Here is a 23,282-nt window from a genome sequence, read left to right as displayed (position 1 = left end):
GTTTTGACATCCAAATTTACCAATTACAAATATTATATCTCACATTTTTTTTTTTCTTCTTTCTCTCTCTTTTTATTATTTTTGTATTATTTATCACACAGATAGTTAATCTTCAACAATTTTATATATAGTTGTTCGAGGTTAATCTTTCAGTTAGTTCATCTAAAACTTTATATTAGATTCAATATAATAATTATTAACAATATCATCTAGGAAAAAAAAAATAATTAACAATATCAATACTTATTATGCATTTTCTTTTTCATTCTAGGAATTGAATAATACAATGAAAAAAAAAAAATACCAAAATAGAAAGGAACCAAAGACGATCGAACACAACAAAACAGAGGAACAAAAAAGGAACAAGATGTTCCAGATTCTTTAATTCATTTATTATTTTTGATACAAAAAGAATAACATATCTTTAACATGAAAAAATTTCTCTAACAATATACAACTCTAAAGTAAAGGTCAACAATTAAAGGTTTGGGGTTTAGGGTTTAGGGATGATCAAAACTAGACTCTAAATTGCACGAGGTTAAGATCAATCTCTTTTGGAACCTTTCGAGAAGGTGGAAATTTTCGGAGAGAATGAGCAATTTTTTTAGCCGTCTCCAAATAAGAAATGTACTTTTGAACCATCTCAATGGTATTATTGTTAGCAATTGCCTCAATGTCTTCGAAGCTGGCTACTTGGAAAGCGCGGGTGATCAATAAGTTGTTGAATTCTTCTCTGCATCCTTTGATTGTCTCAATATCTTTGAATGCCTTCTTTTTGAAAGTCCAATTCCCAGTTTTCCAATGGAAGTCATAGAGCACAAGGAACCTCTGGCCATACATGGCTACGAATTCTAATGTAGTGAGAATGAACTCGAACTCTTCTACTGACATATGGTAAGCGAAGTTGATTCGTGTCCATCCGGGCTTTATTCCATTATAACCCTATCAAAATTTATTATATATTAAAATCTAAAATAAATAAATGAGACTTTCTTGGGAAGGAATATTTTGGGCTCTCAATGAATGAATTCTTAGCAATTTCTATGGTTAGAGACTGTAAAGATATGTAATATGTTAGTCGCCAATATAAACAAATGTTTAATTGGGTACCTTTTGGATGGCAGATTTGAAGGCAAGTAAATGATGCTCATCAACATGGAGAAGGTGATGATCGTAGGGTCCAGCACAAGCGCACCCACCACGAGCTTGGATGCCAAATAAGTCATTGAGAAGCTTTGCAACGAAAGGGCCATGAAGTGGCTTGTCTCTCATGTTCCCGGATTCTCTCCAAATGGAGATCCCTTCATCTATCGTCTCATTTTTCCCTACAGAGCTTCCGGTTTTCATGTCAACAAAGGAGGAATTGCTTGTGGTGAACACAAGGAAGGAGAGGATAGCTTGTCGGTTTACACTTGTGTTTCCTAATACCCATATGTTTGGATTGGAAACAAGCCTGTCAAGTGCTCTTTCTATGAATTTGTGCTCTCGCATTTTGATCACTTCATAGCCAATGTATTCTTTTACCCAGAAAGCCATTGCTACTCTAAATTTCTGAATAATTGGTGGTGTTCTGGCATCCTCTCTCTCTTCCACGTCTTCATAATATAGTGTGTCTACAACCCAAGTCAGATATTTAGCAAACTTGGTAATTAATGAAGCCATAAAATCATGGGGGATAATATGAAAAATATTTGAAGTATGACATGCTTGAGAAACTTTTTGCATAATAGCCCAAAGAAACTCACAAACTTGTCAAACTCGTGATGACTAGATACCTTTTCATTGAATCCGTTGACAAAGTTGACAGTTCCTCCTCCACACGTTGAAGGCGGTGAAGATCCTAATTGATAGAGGATCTTGCTCATTAGAAGAATTCCAAGAGTACCTGGTCCTGTTGGAAATAGTGGCCTAGTTACATACATAACACTATACTATTTGGAAGAGAATAGAAATGGAGGAAAATACTTTTTATTTCACTTTTATCTATTATTTGACTAGAGTACATGAATATATAGGCCTCACATATGTATGTATAACCATTACATTTAAATGTACATAACTCTCCTATCTCCCACTGACATAATCTTCAATATGCATAACTCTCACTAACATAGTATTTGTTAGGTTTAACTCTCATGACTCTTTATTTTACATAATCTTAACTCCCACTAAGACAATTTACTACCCATTAACATGCTAAATTAACACATGCATCATGGATACAAAAATACTTGAAAATACTAAATACTAAAATCAAGTTTATTTTTAACACCCCCCTTTAAACTTGATTTTGTAACTTGAAAAACCTTCTTATTAATCTTGGGGGCTTGATCAAAAGTTCGATAGTTGATCTTCAATTCCACCTCCTTCAATAGCTTCAATCTTCTTGGCCATTTCCATTGATGTGTAGGGCTTGTGAAACTTCTTCAAATGCTTGTTTGATGTCTTCACATAATCATATATCATCCTCTTTATACAAGCACACCATCGATCTTTTTTCTTCTTAAATTTTTTACGGATCTTCAACTTCACATATACTTCTTCTTTAGAGTCAAAAAATAATTCCATATTCACCCAACCTGTATCAATTACAAAATTCTCCAAACTATTTTTTAAAAAATAATATGAGAATTTCTTATCATCCTGGGCTTCAATCTCATACTTCTTTGGAACAACTTTCTTTAAGAGAAGTTCATCATTCTTTACAAAATAAGCATTATTTGATGAATATGAAGAAATAATAATTTCATCAAATAAGTCAAATATAACTTCTTTCAAGGTGGAATTTGTAACCATACCTGAAGATGTTAATTCACCAACTTGAACTTTTGCCTCTTCTTTAGCACTTCCTCCTTCTAAATCTTCTATTTTCACTTCATCCTCCTTCACTTTTTCAATCTCTTCTTTAACACCTTTTCTTACCTCTTCCTTATTCACCATTTCAAATTCTCCTTCAACTTTTGAATCTCCAAAATCTTCAACTTCTTTTGCACGATACACCTCTTCATTCTCCACAACTTTGTCTTCAAGACTTTCATAATTATCTTTCGTAAACTCATCATTCTCAAAGCATTGTACCCAATACTCTATGGGTAGTGATTCACCTCTATGATTGGAAACGATGGTCTCGAGTATCTTCCAAATACAACTTGGAGTTTTGGACTCTCCAAAATACTCCCAAATTTCTTGATGTATTGCCTTTTGCAACACTACCAATGCCTTATCTTCTTTCTTTTCATGAAGCTTGTTGGATATACCATTCTTTGGCTCTTCTCCAACAACATCCCATAAATCGCATGCTTTGAGGTATGAAGTCATGATGATTCTCATTCTCTTGTAATTAGAGAACATCATCTTTTCACTAAGAAAATACATTTTCTCCCCTTCATCATCATCAAGGAGAAACATGTTTTTCTCAAATGTTGAACCTTCTAGGATCAACTTCGTCTGGCCTTCAGGATCGTCTAGGCTCTGATACTACTTTGTTGGAAATAGTGGCCTAGTTACACACACAACACTATACTATTTGGAAGAGAATAGAAATGGAGGAAAATACTTTTTATTTCACTTTTATCTATTATTTGAGTAGAGTACATGAATATATAGGCCTCACATATGTATGTGTAACCATTACATTTAAATGTCCATAACTCTCCTATCTCCCACTAACATAATCTTCAATATGCATAACTCCCGCTAACATAGTATTTGTTAAGCTTAACTTTCATGACTCTTTATTTTACATAATTTTAACTCCCACTAAGACAATTTACTACCCACTAACATGCTAAATTAACACATGCATCATGGATACAAAAATACTTGAAAATACTAAATACTAAAATCAAGTTTATTTTCAACAGGTCCCCGACAAACTTATGCGGACTAAGAAATATGGCATCAAATCCATCTACCTCACCAGATCTCATGTCAATCTCCACTAAGGGCCACTGCACATATAAAGCAAAGCATGTTAACAATTGAGAAATATTGCAATATCACACAAAAGTATACGAACTCGAACAAACTTTTTATGTACCTTGCAGCAAAATCAAAGCATGCGAAAGCACCATATTGATGAAGGAGTGAAGCAAGGGAACGCGTGTTAGTATAAATTCCGGTGACATTACTACAAGCTGAGAAAGAGCCCAACGTAGGCCGATTTGTCAGCTGATATGACTTGAGTTGGTGCCTTAGAGCTTTAATGTCGATTAGGCCATTTTCATCTAGACCAATCTCTACAACTTCCGCTAAGCTTTGGCGCCAAGAGAGGAGGTTTGAGTGGTGTTCGTATGGCCCAACAAAAACAACCCATCTTTCTTCATTTCTCAGGCTCATAGACACCCTGTCCTTCATAGTTGATGCAACAGCAATTCCCATAACTTCTTGAAGCCGTTTAATGGCTGCGGTTGTGCCGGAGCCAACAAACAGGAGTGCATCTTCTTCTTTGCCCCCTAAGCAAGTCTTGACGTACTTGCTTTCTTCATGTGCCATTTTTGTAGTTTGATGCCCCACGTAACTGTCACTTGTATGAGTATTCCATGTTAACACATGAAAATTGAAAAATATCAATTTTGATAGTCCTGAATTTAGCGAACAAACTTACTTTTATATATTTAGTAAAATAATTAGCATTTAAGATTAAAAGGATGACCAACACACCATAAGATGGAAGAACATTGTTAATAATGTAGTTCTCAATGTAGTGAAGACATCGGCCAGAGGCAGTGTAATCGGCATAGGTAAGCCGTCGTTTTCCGAAAGGAGTGTCGAACTCCACATCACTGCCGATGACTTGTGACCGCAGCCATGCTAGTTTCTTCTCGGAAGGGCCACTCAACACATCATTTTCGAGCATCCTAAATAATTCTAGTGGTGGAGAGTTGGTGTTATCGGAAACTTGAGGACTGCTTGTCGTAGGCAGATCGATGGACTTGACATGGATTAGATCCGTCTTTAGAGAGATCGGTGGCTCAAGTGCCATGACTTAATTTTTAAATCAAGATAAAGAGAGTGAAGTTGGAATGAGAATTTTTGTAATTTGATATATTTATAGGACTCCGGAAACACATACCTGCCCATTGAACAGCGTAAACACCATTTGGCTGAAGAAACAGCGTAAACGTAAAAAAATAGTATAAACACCGTTTGCCTGACCATTGAACACCGTAAACGGAATAAACATCAACGCGTAGAATGAGACCAACCTATGTGCCAAGTCTTTTGTTGGAATTAATCTTTCCCTATAAAATAGTATAAACACCATTTGCCATCTTTTTTTTATACTTTTAGAAATATTTACTTGAAAAAATAAAATTGTAATATTGGCTTCTTAATTGTTATTCCGTCTCATTTTAGATTATCATATTTGAAAGTTAAATATTTTTAGAGATTCATTTTTAATATATATATTTTTACATTGTAACAAATGAATTTTCAAATTTATCTTTTGTTTTGAATTGGTGGGTCCATAATAATGTTTATCCTTTTCAAGGTAATGACAGTAAATTAGGACTACAACAAAATAGATAAATACTTTGAGCATCTTCCATCGTTGTGTATATTTTTTGTATAAATCTGATGTGTTATAATAGATTTACATAAAAATTTTAGATTATTTATTTTTAGCTGTAGAAGTTGTTTTATACATTTTTTTGTAAAAATATATCTCCCAATAACAACCCACCAGTGTCATGCCTGGACCCCACATAATTTTTACAAATTTACTTAATGATTTGTTTATGGAATGGGAAAGAGGGAGGAGAAAAGGAAATATGCTGATGTGACTGTGTAAAAAGGTTGTGTAAAATACACAACAATTTTACACATTGGTGAGGTGTATCTTAACAGACTGCATGAGATAAAAAAAAAATTTAAAAATAAAAAATAAATTACACATTATACGTTGTAGTGTATATATTATACAAAATAATATTTTAATAGACGGGTGGAGATGCTCTTATTAATTAGAGAGGATGTACATCATCGTGACTGCTGATGTGTACCAATAACAGATGTCCTATTTAATTACCAAATCAGAGATAGTGGAGTATATACTAACTTACCTAATCAATTTGATTACCATATCTGGTTTGGTAATTAAAATAAAATGTATCTAGCTTTTTTCTGGATTGATTTTTTTTCCCTAATATTTTTTAAATATGGATAGTGCATAGGCGCACAAATTGCACAATTATGTTGTCGTTGTGATTGTTATTCATTAATTAACTTATGCACGCAACACACTGCACAAGCACCCAATTATGTAATCGTGATGAGTATGACACTGCATAGGCGCACAATTATGTTGTTGTTGTGATTGTTATTTATTAATTGACTTTGTACATTGCACAAACGCACAATTATGACTATAATTTATGCGTAATGCACAACACAAGTGCACTATTATGTGTTCAACTCAATTATGTTGTTGTGGTTAATAGTTATTAGTTAGTTGCATAAACCCTAAATTATGATTGGCTAATTAAATAAATCATTTTTGAATTAGTAATGGATAAATATTATCCAAGAAAGTTGCCACCCTGTCCACCCTCTCAGGGAAAAGTGAATGACTTTTCTAAAGAAAATGATATAGAGATCAACCTTGAGGGTCTTCCTACAGATCTTGGACTACGAACTCCAATATTGGATTACAATCCTAATATCCGAGATGAAATTTGTAGAGCATATATGTAACGACCCGAACCCGTAGGTCCGAACCACTAACCGGGTCCTTACCCGAACCCGAGCTCACCTAAGTCAAACTCCATCATATCTAGGGTCAACACATTATCATTACGTCTTAATTAAGCTTCAAGAAGGCTTTAAAACAACTTTCTAAGGCTCGGGGTTTAGTGAACCAATGAAGGAACAAAAAGGTTACCAGCAGCTATAGTTCGGTCGATCGGAATAAAGCACCGATCGGCCGAAATGACCCCCCCCCCTAAACTGGTCAACCAAAGTAGCCGTTTCGAACGGTCGGTTGTGACCCAAATAGTAGTTGAGTATACTGGAATGATCGGCCGGCCGAAGTGCCTATTTCTGTAGGCCAAAATGGCCCAAAAATGCGAGTTTCTCACTGCTTAAGTGCCTAAACACTTTGGCAACCCATAACTTCACTTGTGACATCTAATTTGGTTAAAATCTGTCCTAAAACTTCCAAAAACATGCTCACATTGATAAGATAACATTTGTGCATCATAATGAGATTAATTTACATCATTTTACATCAAAATAAATTCATTTACATTGAATATAGATACATAAATTTTCAAATTCTAAACTTTTTAACTATGTACAAGCATGTAAAGGCGTCTCGTCCACTCCTCCGCTTCTAAAGCCCTGAAATGATAAAGAAGGGGTGAGCACAACAGCTCAGTAGGAGTATTTAAGACACATTTCTTAATAGCCCCTTGAATCCAAACAAAGCATAGTGTAAAAGAGTAAGGGATCATGCCATAGGGGAAAAATACAGCAACTACAATTTTCAATTCAAACCATCCAACCACGCAATTTCAATGCATGTTTCTACATAAATTCTAGAAGTAAAGCACATCTTGCACCACATAACAATTTCAATACATCCAACATAATAGGTATATCCCATGACTTGACAGGGCTTAAAATTTCAGCATTTTTCATACACATACTATGCAAACATTGATTTCAGTTTAGTATACTTCATCATACCATTCCAAATATCATGTATTTTAACCACATATTCACATAGATCATAGTTATACATAAACCGTCAAAATCATAGGCAAGATAATCAAATTAAGCATGCTTACAATCAAATGGAAAATTCACCAAAAGCCAAAGAACTTGTGAATTAGAACGTCCCTACCTCAAGGAAGCTAACTAAGCCAAAAAAGCCCTAAAGCCTCCAAAGTTCAAAAATCCCCCCAGCCCATGCAAGATTGATATCAAATGGAAGCCCTCTCTAAGTGGATCAACTCTCTCCCCTTGATCATTACCAATAACATAGCTTAAACTTTCCAAAAATAGCGTGAAAGCATTATACAATATAGATACATATAGATATAAAAAAGAGAAATTAAAACTAGTGAGAGAGAGGAAGCTTTGGCCGAATGAAGAGAAAGGGAATTGGGTTGACTTTTAGGAAATTAATTCCACGGTCCTAAGAATGCCATTTGTCAAGCTTTGAGTGAAGCCAACTTTTAGTCAATTTACCACCTTGTCCCTCACTTAAACAATTCCTTCCATTTAAATCCCATAAATATCTCAATGTATGTTTACATCTATATAAATATATATATGTGAGTGAAATTCCCATAATGCCCTTCACTTAAACGAGAAATCCAGGATAAGTTCCCAAGTCCGGAAATTGTCCTAACTTTCAAAAATTTCTAAAAATGATACCGTCACTTTTAATGGACTTAAAATGATTAAAAAAATCAATTTCCAAAACCCTCGGCTTAAGGAAATGACCAAAACGACCCTCGGGCCCGTGTGATACGTAAAACGAGGCAAGAATTAAAATATTCCAGAAAAATAAAATTAATTCTAGAAATTAGAAAATAAGAAAAATCAGTAACATTACAATATATACTAAAGGGCCCTTGCCAGCCTGAAGTCTATGAGTTTCCTCAAAAGCAATTTAGGAAATATTTACAACGATTCCAATCGGAATGGTTTGCTAAATACTCTAGTTGGTTAGAATACAGCGTAGCTAAAGATGTGGCATATTGTTTATGTTGCTATCTATTTAAACCAAATATTGGAGAACAATTGGGTGGCATATCCTTTGTGGGTGAAGGATTTTCAAATTGAAAGAAGATTGAAAGATTGCATGGTCACATTGGAGGTCCAAATAGTACCCATAACCAAGCTCCGAGTATGTGTGAATATTTAAAGAATCAAAAGCAACACATGCAAATAATTTTATCCAAGCATTCATACAAGACACGAATTGATTATCGTACTCGATTGATTGTATCAACTGATTGTGTATGATATCTTTTAAAACTAGGGCTTGTATTTCATGGTGGTGATGAATTTGAGGATTAAAACAGACAAGGGAATTTTCTTGAGATATTACAGTTTCTTACGAACCATAATGAGGATATTAATGCAGTTACATTAAAAAATGCTCCTCAAGCTAATGGCGCCTAAGATTCAAAAGGACATTATTAATGTAATTGCATTGGAGACTATCAATATTATCATCAAAGATATTGCCGATGCTTTTTTTTCTATTCTAATCGATGAGTCTCGGGACATATCAACAAATGAGCAAATGGCTTATGTATTACGCTACATGGACAAGAATGGCCATGTAGTTGAACGTTTTACGGGTCTTGTGCATGTTACTAATACCATTGCTATCTCTCTGAAGGCGGCGATTGATAATTTATTTCCTAAACATAGCTTGAGCATTTCTAGATTGCGCAGGTAAGGTTATGTTGGGACTAGTAATATGCAAAGTGCGTTGAATGGTCTCAAAACTCTTATCTTGAACGAGAATGAATGTGCTTTTTACATTTATTGCTTTGCCCATTAACTTTAGTTGGCTTTCGTGGGTATGGCAAGAAAACATGAAGATGTTGTTTCTCTCGTTGCTTTTGTTGCTAATGTTGTGAATGTAGCTGGTGGTTCATGTAAACGTCGTGATATTCTCCGAGAGCAGCAAATATTCATAGTTGCTGATGCACTTGACAATGGCGAGCTTTTAAATGGGCAAAGCTTAAATCAGAACACTTCTCTTAAAAGGTCTAATGACGTTGGGGTTCAGATTTTGACAATTTGATTGGCGTGATCACCATGTTTTCAACCACTATTTGTGTACTTGAGTTAATTTTAATGGATGGGTCTTCTGAACAAAAGTTTGAAGTAAATCTTCTATTGCAACACATGTAATCCTTTAAGTTCATATTTAGTTTGCAAATGATGAAAGTTATATTGGGAGTTACAAATGAATTTTCGAAGGCACTTCAAAGGAAAGATCAAGAGATTGTGATAGCTATGTCCTATGTTAAAGTATGCAAGAACCAATTGCAAAGGATGAGGGAGAGTGGATGGGACTCTTTACTTGATGAGGCTTTTTCTTTTTGTGTCAAACATGGCATTCCTGTTCCTAAAATGGATGATCCATTTTCAGCTAGAGGAAAACCACGACGTAATGCTTATGAAAGCTCAAATTTGCATCATTATCGTGTTGAGTTGTTAACTTTATGCCGTCATAGACATTTAACGTCAAAAGCTAAATAATCTTTTTATTAAAGTGAATACTGAGTTATTACTTTGTTTGGCATGTTTGTGTCCAGATTATTCATTTTCTGCTTTTGAGAAGCAAAAAATAATCCACCTTGTTGAATTTTATCCAAAAGAATTTTCTCCAAATACTCTTATAAAACTTGGTGATCAACTTAATAATTATATTGCGGATGTGGGCTCTAGAAGCGAGTGTGAATGATTAAAAGAGATTGGTGATCTTGCAAAAAAGATGGTTGGAACCAAAAGGGACAAAATGTATTCACTAATTTATTTGCTAGTGACATTGGCATTGATCCTTCCAATTGCAATTGCCGCTGTAGAGAGGCCTTTTTCTGCTAAGAAAATCGTGAAGAATAGATTGCACAACAAGATGGGAGACGAATGGATGAGTGATAGTTTAGGAGTTTATATTGAAAAAGATATATCTATTAGCATAGATAATGAAGTTATTATATGGCATTTTTAAGATATGAAAAGTCATCGAGAACAATTGTAAATGTACTCAAAGGAATTATCAATGAACATTTAATTTGTTTTTGTTTATTAGAACGGTTTCAATTTTTTTTTTATCTTATTGTTGTTAAAGGTCGCCCACCCTCACATGATTTTCTGAGTCTATCCCTGCAAACAATCTTAGTGAATTCAGTGCTTAAAATTAATACAGTATCAAACAAGTTTTTAGATTAACACATTAATCACTTAAAATTTCAACGCTTAAAATTCAGTACTTGAAATTTTCAATACTTATTTTTCAATTTTATCAAATAGTAACTAAGTATAGTTTGTACTTAATTTTGTTTTACCCATTATTTTTTCATAAAATAATTTTGATTCGAATAAATTTTGATTGGTTATGTATACAAAATATAAGAATGTACGACCCTACTTCCTTATATTCAGTAAAAGTGATCCATCAGTTCAGCCAATTCATTTTGACAATCAGAATATAATTTTGATGTACTTATTGAATAACTTTTGATTGGTTATATATACAAAATATAAAAATGTAGGACCCCCACTTCTTTATATAACAAGTAAGGGTGGATCTAGAAATGTATAATGGGGTGGGCTAATCTATTCTGGGGTGGGACAGTACTACTATTTTTTTTTTTTTTTTGGTGGGCTCGAGCCCACCCCTGGATCTGCCTTTGATAACAAGGGTCATGTAGTCTAGTGGTATCTCTTCTACCTTTCAAAGTGGTTTGTGGGGGTTGGAGTCTCTAAAGGAGCAAAGTGGGTGTGTGAGTGATGTGTGTGTGTGTGAATTTCTTGCCAATAATGACAAATAAAAATAATAATAATATTGGGTTAAGTGCAAAAAACTCCATCGTTATATATAAAATGTGCAAGAAATGCCTTTATTAAAAAATAAGTGCATATAAATCCATGAATTTTCAAATATTTGAGCAAATTACTCCCTAATAGTCAACTTTGACCAATTTTTTTTTATAAAAGCCCCAAAATGCCCTTAAGATTATATATATTTTTTTACACCCATTTAATTCTCATTGTAAAAGTACAAAATTACCTCTCTTAAAATTACATTGCTTTTATATATATATATATATATAAATTAACCGCAACTCTCACACCATTCCCCCATTACCAATACATCACCCACTGGCCACCTCCACTGTCGTAACAGTCAATTGATGAGTGCTGAAAAGTGCGCATTTAAACCTCTTAAGTTTGAGTATTCTAGGACCTTTATCTATCTTATTTTATCGTTTTAGACTAATTTCATGTTATTGTCCTTTTCAGGCACTTATCCCCAAAATAAGTCAATTCAGCCAAATTAGAGCATAAAAAAAGCAATCTCAAGCTGAATGGAAGAATGAAACAAAGTGGAAGCAAAATGGTGGAAATTAGCAATCTTCGATTGATTAGGAATACTTTTGATCGATCTCACATTGATCGATCCAGCCTCATCAAGATGGATCAAACCCCTTGTCCTTATCCTTAAGGAATTTTCATCTTTGATCGATCTAACTTTCTTTAGATTGATCAAACTTTCTTGATCTTATCCCCACCTATCACTTTTATCTTTTTTCCAAAATATCCCAAAAATATCTCAGATTTGTCTTATTCCAAAAAGGTGCTGCCTGACATTGATCGATCTGGCCTCACTTCGATGGGTCTGGCCAGAGTTCGATTGATCTCATCTGAATTCGATCGATCGAACCTCCTCAAGTCTTAAATAAAACAGAGTCCAACTCATTAAAAAATGGCTCGTGGTGCAATCATTGGAAGGGACCCTAGTGCATGAGACCTGACCATTGGGTGTGACACTTGAGCTACCTATATAAGGATTTTGAGCCATTTTTAACATAGATATATCAATATATCTCATATCACATATCTTGGAAAGGAGGCTAGAGCTTAGAGAGACGTACACTATTTTGGGAGTTCTTTCATTCTTCTAGGGTTTCCATCAAGAAGAAGAGCATTTCTACTATGGAGATAGCCCTTGAGGGTTGGATGACTACATCAATGAGTGAATAAACATCTTCTTGGGGCTAGAATTAGCCCTATTCATGCCTTATAGACCTTGATGTTTTGTATTTTGAGGGGATTTGTGTTGTAATCTTGTCTTGACACTTGATTTATATATGAATCTTGTTTTTACAATGATTTGTGTTGTTTAATACTTCCAATTGATCAAATCATTCTATTCATATGTCTATGTATGCTAGAATAGATGCTCGTGTGTTTATCTCTTGGTTTTGTGATATTGATGCATGTCTATGTGTATTGATACTATAAATCTAGAGATTGTAAAGGCATTGTGCTTAAACAGAATACTCTTATGGTTTGTTTGATGGTTCATACTCATTTCTTGATGGATTGTTCCTCTACTTTAGTTTAATTAGTTTAATTTTCATGTTCTTAGCTCAGAAGTAGTGTAGTTACTTTACTTTCTTAGATGTGAGGATAATCCATGCTTGTTGTTTGATGTTCCATACTTATGAATACAAGTAGTATAATATTCTCTAACTTGTTAGTGTGTTAATTGTGAGCTTAGAGGAAGGAATAATGGCTTAGTTTGATAAATTGTGCTATTCACTATGTTGTCTAGACAATGTATACTTAATTAGTCAATCTATGCTTGTTGATTCAATTAATCACACCTCTTTGTATTACAACACATGTTTCCCCTCATTCATTATACATTGAGTGTCTAGAATGGTGATGTTTAGTGGTGATCTCTAGATCCCAAGACTTCTCTCTCTTGTTCTCTACCCTTTATTTACTTCAATTGCTTTATTTTGAATCTATTTACAATGTAGTTTAATTAACCAAACAAAACACCTTTTGATCACTCGACCTACTAGTCCAACCTTGTTTCCATTTCAGCACGCACCCAATCCCTTGGGATGATCCCTAGTCACCCTAGCTATATTAGTAGTTAGAGGTAGTAGTGACACTTTATAAATTTAAACTTGGCCACACTTTTATTGCAACTTTGGTGCACATGCGACGACACACACCAAGTTTTGGCGCCGTTGTAGGGGATTGATTTGGCAATGCCGTGTTTTGGAAACAATTAGGAATTAGTACTCTTTTGATCATGTCTTTATTTTATTTTCTTTTTAGTTACTTATTGTGTTTGTTCTTGATTGGCTAGGTGAATTTGGCAAAGGAAGTCAAGCAAAGGAGAATTGAAAAGCATAGAGCTAAGCTAAGTATAAAAAGGCTAAAATCTAAAAAATTTACAAAGCAAAGTGGAAGAATTGAAAACTAAATTGAAGTTACTTAAGGACCATTTTGTGAGATCTTTCTAACCCAATCTTTAGTTAAATCGTCAGCCCACGTGGTGACAAGTTCTTAAATTCTTAGATAAATCGTGAGCCCATGTGGAGGCAAGTTACTTTTCTTTGCATATTGTTCAAGCATGGGAGTATGGGATCAATGTATGTGGAGGATGGTCAATGATTGATTTGTTATGGGGGCGAAGTGATTGCCATTTAATTGACTACTTATTATTTGTTTTGTTAGTGCATGCATGGTCGTAAGTCATTAAATCCTACCCTTATCCTACTTGATTTCCATCTTGAATTGGTTGTTCGTAATCCTAGGGGAAGAGGTAGCTCTCATCACTCCATTTTACCAATGGAGGAGTAGCATGACGACCATGTGGAGGACCTTGGTCACATAGACCAACAAGGCATCCTCCACCCTAATGTGTATCATAACAACATCTAAGTACCATTAGGCATGCCTAGACCATTCATACCACCACAACAACAAGGCCAAATTCCATTGGGAATGCCTCGGCTAATTTTTGCTCCATAACCTCCCATGGTTCAAGTTAATCATGGTGTTCGTTTAGCACCACGGGTTGGGAATCCTCCCATTACTTTGCGTGATCATTATGTTCTAAATGAATATAATGCACCGACATGCATTCAATTGCCCCCATTTAGAGCCCTTCACTATGAGATTAAACCGCAAACCATTCAAATGCTTCCTAACTATCATGGACTTCCAAGTGAAGAACCGTACAAGCATTTGGATGAGTTTTTTGAAATGTGTTCCACCGTGAAATACACGGACATTCTAAAAGAAGTGTTAAGAGTCAAACTTTTTTCTTTTACCCTTAAAGACAAAACAAAATATTGGTTCAACAATCTTAGGCCTTTTTTGATAACTTCTTGGGCAGAAATGTAACAAGAGTTCTTGAAGAAGTACTACCATATATCAAAAACCAATGCTATGAGAACTTCCCTTCGTGAATTTTCTCAAGGGGAAGGGGAATTGTTTCATGAGGTATGGGAAAGATTTAATAACTTTCTTAGGAAATGTCCACATCATGACATTCCTAAGTGGCAATTAGTCCAATACTTCTTTGAAAGTTTGCCGGATAATCAAAAAGGAATGGTAGATGCATCTATGGGTGGTTCTTATCTTGATAAACATGAAAATGATGGTTTATACTCATTTCTTGATGGATTGTGCCTCTACCCTAGTTTAATTAGTTTAATTTTCATGTCTTTAGCTTAGAAGTAGTGTAGTTGCTTTACTTTCTTAAATGTAAAGACAATCCATGCTTGTTGTTTAATGTTCCATACTTATGAATGCAAGTAGTATAATTCTCTAACTTATTAGTGTGTTGATTGTGAGCTTAAAGGAAGGAATAATGGCTTAGTTTGATATATTGTGCTATTCACTAGATTGTCTAGACAATGTATACTTAATTAGTCAATCCATGTTTGTTAATTCAATCAATCACACCTCTTTATATTGCAACACATGTTTTCCTTCATTCATTACACATTGAGTGCCTAGAATGGTGATGTTTAGTGGTGATCTCTAGATCCCAAGACCTCTCTCTCTTCTTCTCTACCCTTTATTTACTTCAATTGCTTTGTTTTGAATCTATTTACATTGTAGTTTAATTAACCAAACAAAACACCTTTTGATCACTCGACCTACTAGTCCAACCTTGTTTCCATTTCAAGCATGCACCCAATCCCTTGGGACGATCCCTACTCACCCTAGCTATATTAGTAGTTAGAGGTAGTAGTGACACTTTATAAATTTAAACTTGGCCATACTTTTATTGTAACTTTGGTGCATATGCGACGACACACACCATCAATCCACCACCATTACCCCTCTCTCTTTCTTTCACACCCAAATAAATCCATTTATATCCGAATAGCAGTCCACATATATTATAGGAGAATAATCACACTTGTAATAGCTAAACAGAGGCTTCCGTTCTCACAACCACCACCACTACCTCCCCATTCTCTCATCTTATTCTCTAAAAACAGAAGCTTTTGTTCTTTTGTCTTGAGTTCTATTTTAATCCTTTATGAAAAATTAAATCAGAACAACCACAATAAGGGCCCATTTGGCATGCGATGTGTTTTAGGGTATTATGTTTTTGGTCAATACCAAAACACCTAGGAGTGTTTTGTGAAAAAATCCGAACCATCTTTGGTAATGAAAATTTGTTTTGAGATATTTGAAAATTTACTCTAATTCCTTCACTACGATATCAAAACACACAATATCACCAATTTGGTGATATAGGTTTTGGCCAAAAAAATATGGTATGTTATTGTGATACCCCTCAATTCTAGAGCCACGGGTGATCAAGTCCAAGCATAGATCCGAGGGATACCAAAGAATTAATATTTAAATGAATACAGAATATAAAAGAATTAAGAAATAAATAATAAAGGCTGAAAGAATTTTAAATAATAAATCCTCAAAAAAAATAATTATAATAATTCGACAATCCAAAACCACCAAGATAATAACTCGGGAATCCATCTAGTAGACCCCTAAATAAAATCCCAACTAGAAAAACTGAACCAACGAAGAAATCCAAAACTAAACATAACTAGCAGGCCTACGTAGTCGGAAGAATGAATGACCGTCTCTGCTCAGCACGAACAAGCACTAAGACCGGAACCGTCCGATATCTGAAAGAAATAATAGTGGGTTAGGCCCATGAACAAATTCTATTCTAACTACAATCCAAACAGAGACTCGATATGCAGATACATCCTAGATTTCTCAACAATATCTATCTAGTCCATACATATATATATCCACACTAAGGGACTCTTCTTGAACTATAAAGAGGGTCTCAATCTGAATAGAAGGCAACATGTAAAACACACCTGAAGTGGGCATGAGTACCTGTAACGACCCGATCATTTGCTTTCCTTTCCTTTTTCCTGAAATTTTACGAATGAATTTTTTTCGTTTAATTTTCTTTTCTGAGCTCTGTTTCGTGTCACTTAGTGTCATCTCGAGTGCTCAGAATTGGTTCCTGAGACTCTTTTCCGTGGATTGACAACTTTCTTGAAGGACTGAGTCATTTTCATATTTTTCGTTTTTCGACACTATGTGCTATTTCGTCCTTTTCCCTATTCTGTCTTATCTAATTGCTCCCGGTGTCCATAGGGGCATGGATGCAAAGTTCTTTGAAATTATTTTCTTTTGTTGGGGTGTTTTACGTAAACATCTTTTGAAGATATTTTATTTTAGAGGTTTTTAAGAAAATATTTTTGGAAGATATTTTCATTCTGGGCCATAAGTGTAGTTTTCACTTTTCGGAGTGGCCATTGTGCAATTAATGAAAGTTATTGCAAAATGTCTTATTTTGAGCCTGGATCCTCGTATGGGATTCATTTTCAGATTTCGTCGAGTTGTGTACTCTTGGAATTTCCTCCAGGTCGATGTTTTCCAGTTTCAGGGTTTTTGGCCCTAGTTTTTGCCAAACTTGTTTTGGGCATAACTTTCTACTCGGGACTCGGTTTTTGACGCCGTTTCTTCCGTTGTTCATATTTTATCATTTTGAATCTTTTTCGTTCACAAAGTTTTGCCATTTCAGTCCGTTTGATCAAATTTTACTTTTTCAGACCCGGCGGGGCCCGTTCGGGGCACTTTTTGAGATTTCTATAAAAGGGGGGGTGAGATATTTCATTTTTCATCTTCTCCCCTCTTCATGCACGACCTGGAGCTCCCGTGGCATCCCAAGGGGTGCTGCCATCTTCTCTCCCCTCTTTTGGTTCACTTTGCCCTGATGGAAAGTCTTCGGCCTTAACGTTTGTTGTTCCCTCGCCATGCTCTACCTTTCCCCCTTATTAGAATTCAGTTTTGACCATTTCTTGAGTTTGGTTTTGAGGTCATGTTATGATTTTGATGGGGCTTTCATGGGGGTTATGTTCACGGCGTTGTCCCTGACAAAACCTCTCGGTATCGTCGAATTCGGAGCACTTTTATTTTGGTAGGCCTTTGGGATTTTCATCTCAAATTGAGGTAGGAGATGTTCTAGGTTTAAATTCTTGTTATATAGCATGCTTGTGATACTTATACTACTTGTTTGCATGATTAAATATAAAATCTAGAGATTTTATTATTTATTTTGCTTGTACGGTATCTAATTTTCCCGGTTGCTTCTGACTTGGTTTAAACATGTAGCATGATTTTATATTGCCCCTTCATATGCTCATTGTCGTGTATTAAAATTGGAACATTTGAATAAGTATTAAAGATTTTATTTAATATTTATCTTAGGTGAAAGATTAATTCACATGGCTTTAACTAGCTTAAAATCAATATGTGTTAGCATATTAAATTAGGTATTTGTATGCTCTCCAACGTAGTTGAATTTGAAAGTAATTGGAGGTGTTTTGAAAATTAGTAATTATTCATTAATTTGATTAATTAATTTGCCTCGAGTGCACTATTCACTCCATTCGAATTCTGACTTGATATTCTTGATCTACATGCCATATAGTTTCACATATATTTGATTTAGAATATTCAGTTAGGTTTTGAAACCTTTTATTTAATTAAATTCCATGTTTAAGATTTAATCCCCATGGTGATATACAACTTGGAATTGTATTGTGGCATGTTAGAAAATTAAGCTTTGGTGTGTTTGTTCACATATATTAAATTGAGATTGATTGCATGAGAATTGCAACCTTTATTTTATATTTAACTTTAGTGAAAGTTTAATTTACATAGGTGTAACTTGCATGAAATAAACTTGTAATGTGATATTACATTAGTCCTTGACATATTTTCTAAGATATGTTAAATTGAGGGCATTTGGTTAAGTTTGAAAAATCTTGAGATTTTAATTAAAAGAATTAATTAAAATCTATTTTGTGGTCCCATTAGCTTAATTAAGTTTTTAACTTGATGTTTGTATTGGCCATGACTTGTTTACTACTATATATTAATTTGGGACTATTAGAAGTTGTTTTAGAACCTTGGGATTTAAATTAGCATGATTTAATTAAAGTTCTACTTTGTTGTTCCAACAACCTAATTGAGTTTTAGAATGGATATAGGTGATGACCATGCCATGTCCTTTAACATGTATTAAATTGAGGTTAATTGAAATTTAATCAGAAATCTAGAGAATTTAATTGTGTTTATCTATTTAAATTCTATTAATTTGCTCCATGATCAAGTTGTGTTTTAGAAGTGGTTTCTATATTCAAACCATGGACTTAGACTTGTTGTATATTCATTTGGTTATGTTTTGAACATTGGATAACATAGTTGCTATGTTTGTATTCATGAGAATATGTTTTCCTTATTGAATATATTGTTGCCTTGTGTAATGATTTGTACACTTCGTATTTAAAATCTTTCATGCATAGCGTGTAACGAATCGTACACTGAAGATTCGACATTCATCATATCATATTAGTTGTGGATTTAGAGCATGTGTTGTATAGGTTTCCAAATTTGGTTGTGCTTAGTAAATAGTTGATTATCTTGCATATTCCTTTTGATATATGCATTGTTGTACAACTTGTTGATTTTGGAAACTTGGGGATGTCGTTGTTTGACTATGGCTAGGACGTGGTTCTAGTACGGGGGATAGTCCCTCTATATGGTCTAGTGCGTACATAGGGAGGTTACCCATGGGCTAGTAACCCTAAAGTAACTATGTTGTCGGTCTGATCCGGCGTGACGTCCGAGTATCCACTTTGTTTGATTTCGCATTTCATTTTCAAGTTGATAACTAGATGATGTTGTAACTTGTTGTTTCTTATTTGTCGTTCCATTTTAAGTTACAGGATGTTAACTTTGTGAAATTGTGCTTTATGCGTTGTATTGGAAGTTGCAATGTTGGTTAAATTACATCGATATTGAAAATCGTGTTTTGACGTTCTAATAAAGCTTAGGATTGATCCTATTGATTCATTTATAACATAGACGTTAGGTGGCATGAACCACTACTGCTATTTTATGCTTTAGATTCTAAGTTGATGGCTTTGAGAACTTAAACCTTGTTGCATTGTATAACATACTCTTCTGTTGTTGAATTGCATGGATAATGTGATTCTTGTTAACTTGTATTCAAATATACTTTTGTTATGTTGTATGGATTACTCTAGACCTAGTTCAATTGTATTGAAAATGTAATTCATGTTAATATATGCTCAAGCATTCTTTTTGTCGTGTTCTTTAGAATATGCCAACCATGATTCGTTTCATACACATATGTATATCATGATTCTTGTTGCTTAGACTCTAAGGTAGCTTAGGATGCTCCCCGAGTCTCACTTGGACATAGACGTTAGGTGGCATGAGCCCCTTTAACATGTTTCACCTTAAGGTGATAAATTTGTAAAATGCTAGGTCGATACATTCTCATCTCCTACGAGTAGCTTTATGTTACTCACCCCTACGATACTGCGGCATATTTCAGGTACGAAGACTTGGTTCGTGAAGCCTAGCATTCCTTGGATGTCGTGTAGCTTTCAAGTTTCCATTTCATGCAAATGTTAGCATGAAATGTCATTTTGTAGACTTATATGTCAAAATATATATATTTGATTCCATGTATGTAATGTGTACATAAGTGCACTCCATTCAGTGTATTTAACATGTATGAGATGAGGTCGGAGGCCAATGACATGTATATTGTATTCTATGCAACTTTTTAACTTCATGAAATGTTATTGAAACCTTGAAAAATCGTAAGTCATTGCTTCACCATGGTTCCATTGGGTGTGGGAATTCCATTTTCATTCTTTCATAGGGTCTTATTAATCTTGTATGAAGTGTGGCCAGGGGCCAAAAGGCCATTTGACCCCGTTTTGTATTTTTGGATTCCGAGTTTTCATTCCAAGTTCCATTTTTGCTTTTTTGCCCGTTGGGGGGTCGGATTTTGTATCGGTGGTATATTTAAGTCGTGGACCATTGTAGCACGTCCAAATAGGTAAGTTACGTTTGCGTGCATGGTCGTTTCCGGGCAAAACCTTATCGTTTGTGTTTTGAGCCTCTTGTGAATTCATTTCGCATTTTTTTTGCATATTCTGATCTAGGGGCATTATGGACCTTTCACCTCAGTTTTATTTTCTTCTTTCGATATGGTCGCTTAGAAAACATGATTTTAGGGGGTATTTCTTTTTTCGTGTTTTTCCAGAAAAGGTCTTCTTGGTACCGGAAATCCCTCGTGAAGTTTCAGCTTCCAGTTTTGATTTAGCAGCTTTATGACCCTCTTGTTCAGTTCTGATCTAGGGGCATTTTTGGGTTTTCACATTGAGTTTTTTTTTATTCCGCTCGCACTGTCGGGTAGAAAACTCGATTTTAGGGGGGGTTTCTTTTTCGTGTTTTTCTAGAAAAACTCGTCTTGACCTCCGTTTCAAGCCTCAGTTCTGGGCAGATCAAAAAAAATGTAGCAGCAGCCAAGGGCTGCCACCATGCCATGTCTTTGGGCGCCGGCATGCACGCCGGTGGGCTCGCGCATGGGCGCCTTGTGCGCCATGGCCCCTCGTCGGGCCGCCGCCACGTCAATTCTTCTTTTGGGCTTTTCTCCTTCGTCCGGACTCCGCTTCAAGTGAATATTTTTTTGAACTTGACTAATTTTTCGTTATCTTTCCAACGGTGTGCTCGGTTGCACCCAGTTCTTCCTGGATAATTACCAGTTTACCCTTTTTGCTTTTAGTGCTCGTTTTTCTTCGTCATACCGTTTCTCCTTCGTTCGGACCCCGAATCATGCGATTCTTGAGTCCATCTTGATTAGTTTTTCGTTATCCTTCCAGCGGTGTGCTCGGTGACACCCGAATCTACAGTTTTCAGAAATGACTATTTTGCCGCTGGGGGGCTTATTTGTCATATTTTCGATCTTTTGTTTCCGCATTAGTTCTTGTTGAGTTCCACGACCTCATGGAAGGTCACTTTGACTTCTTAGAGTCTTGTTTTCTGTTTTCGCTTCCGCATTCGGATCCGTTATCGGATCATTCTTACGGTTCATCACAAGACACGCTGGCCTAAAAACCAGGGTCGCTACAGGTGGTATTAGAGCATCCGGGTTCGAATACCTTGGACGACGGGTTTTGGGTGCAAATCATGCTTATGTTGTTTTGCTTTGATTTGTCATTTGTATCTTGATAACATATCTTGTATGATAACATGTTCACATGTTCTGGTGTTTTGAGACATCTATTATTGGTTGAGTATGCTTTTGTGTATATATGCTTCCTAATAACATGTTCTATGTCACTATCATGTTCTGGTGTGATAACATGTCTGCTTGCTTCTTGATAACATATTTGATTTGATAACATGCCCATTTGCTTATGTGGCAACTTGTTTACTACTTGTGTGAGTAGATAGTTATGCTATGTTGCATGCTACTTGTTTACTTTATGTCAGGTTTTTGCATTGTCTCTTAGGATCTGTCGTATCCCTTGGATACGTTCTTGTTTCACGAGTTTCTTCCTTGGATAGGAGAAATTCATTCTGTGAGGACCCATGTAGGGAACCTTCTTGTCTGTTCAGTTGGTTGATGCGAGTAAGGCTCATGTGAGTGTAGAATCGCAGTTCTTGTCTGGTGGACTGAGACGTGGGCCAGGGAGGCACCGTTTCATTTCCTTTTCCTTCATGGCTTCTAGATTTAAGACCTTAAGTGTAATGGTGCCAGTGTCATTGTTGTCAGAGTTTTGGGATTAGCTACCCCAACTCTCGCAAATGCCTGGTTTCTGTAGTGCCTTTGGTAATCATCATTTTTGACATTGATGTCATTGGTATCGAAAAGTTCCCTTCTGGGGCATGTTACGAACTAGTGCCTTATACTGTCATGCTACCTTGCTGACGAGTAAGTGTGGGCAGGTTCTGGTCACTGTTCGTACTGCCCTGTCACTTTCTTCTTCTATCATGTTTCAACGTTTCATTGTCTTGGGATTCTCTCGGTAGTTGACGTTGAGTTAACGTGCCGATTCGTATGAGGTGTTACCTCAGTTCTTGGTTTCGCGTTCCTTCAGTTGATCTTTAGACTTCAGGATTTGTCTTTCAGTGCGTTGTGAGCTGTCCTTTGATTTGACCTTTTGTTCGGTCATTATTCTGTTCTCTTTGGTGTGTTCCTAATTTCGGGGACGAAACTCCTTTAAGGAGGGTAGGTTGTAACGACCTGGTCATTTGCCTTCTTTTTCTTTTTCCTGAAATTTTACGAATGAATTTTTTTCGTTTAATTTTCTTTTCTGAGCTCTGTTTCGTGTCGCTTAGTGTCATCTCGAGTACTCAGAATTGGTTCCTGAGACTCTTTTCCATGGATT

The 23,282-nt window shown here is 35.4% G+C and overlaps 1 protein-coding gene across 1 annotated transcript; it reads right to left on the bottom strand.

Annotated features, from left to right (window-relative positions):
- Positions 1–516: 516 nt before the first annotated feature.
- On the bottom strand, positions 517–4,984 carry LOC132309229 (uncharacterized). The gene is made up of 6 exons (XM_059807555.1): positions 4,663–4,984; positions 4,029–4,541; positions 3,862–3,940; positions 1,769–1,908; positions 1,111–1,613; positions 517–942 (listed from the first exon to the last, which is right to left on the bottom strand). The coding sequence occupies exons 1-6, from the start codon at positions 4,982–4,984 to the stop codon at positions 517–519; spliced, it is 1,983 nt and encodes a 660-aa protein (XP_059663538.1).
- Between the last annotated feature and the right edge of the window lie 18,298 nt (positions 4,985–23,282).

Source organism: Cornus florida, unplaced genomic scaffold (assembly GCF_030987335.1).
Source record: "Cornus florida cultivar Cherokee Brave unplaced genomic scaffold, ASM3098733v1 CherokeeBrave_3.0.0_Hap2_Chr05, whole genome shotgun sequence".
NCBI classification, from domain to species: domain Eukaryota; kingdom Viridiplantae; phylum Streptophyta; class Magnoliopsida; order Cornales; family Cornaceae; genus Cornus; species Cornus florida.
The sequence above is the reverse complement of the archived record's forward strand: the minus strand, read 5'-3'. Positions and strand labels throughout refer to the sequence as shown.

Bases quoted from the DNA above. Each gene is read 5' to 3' on its own strand.
- LOC132309229 (XM_059807555.1), bottom strand. From the start codon at position 4,984: ATGGCACTTGAGCCACCGATCTCTCTAAAGACGGATCTAATCCATGTC. The intron at 1,909-3,861 runs GTTGAAAATAAA...GTATGTAACTAG, and splicing joins CATAAGTTTGTCGGGGACCT to GCCACTATTTCCAACAGGAC. The intron at 943-1,110 runs GTACCCAATTAA...AAATTTTGATAG, and splicing joins TCAAATCTGCCATCCAAAAG to GGTTATAATGGAATAAAGCC.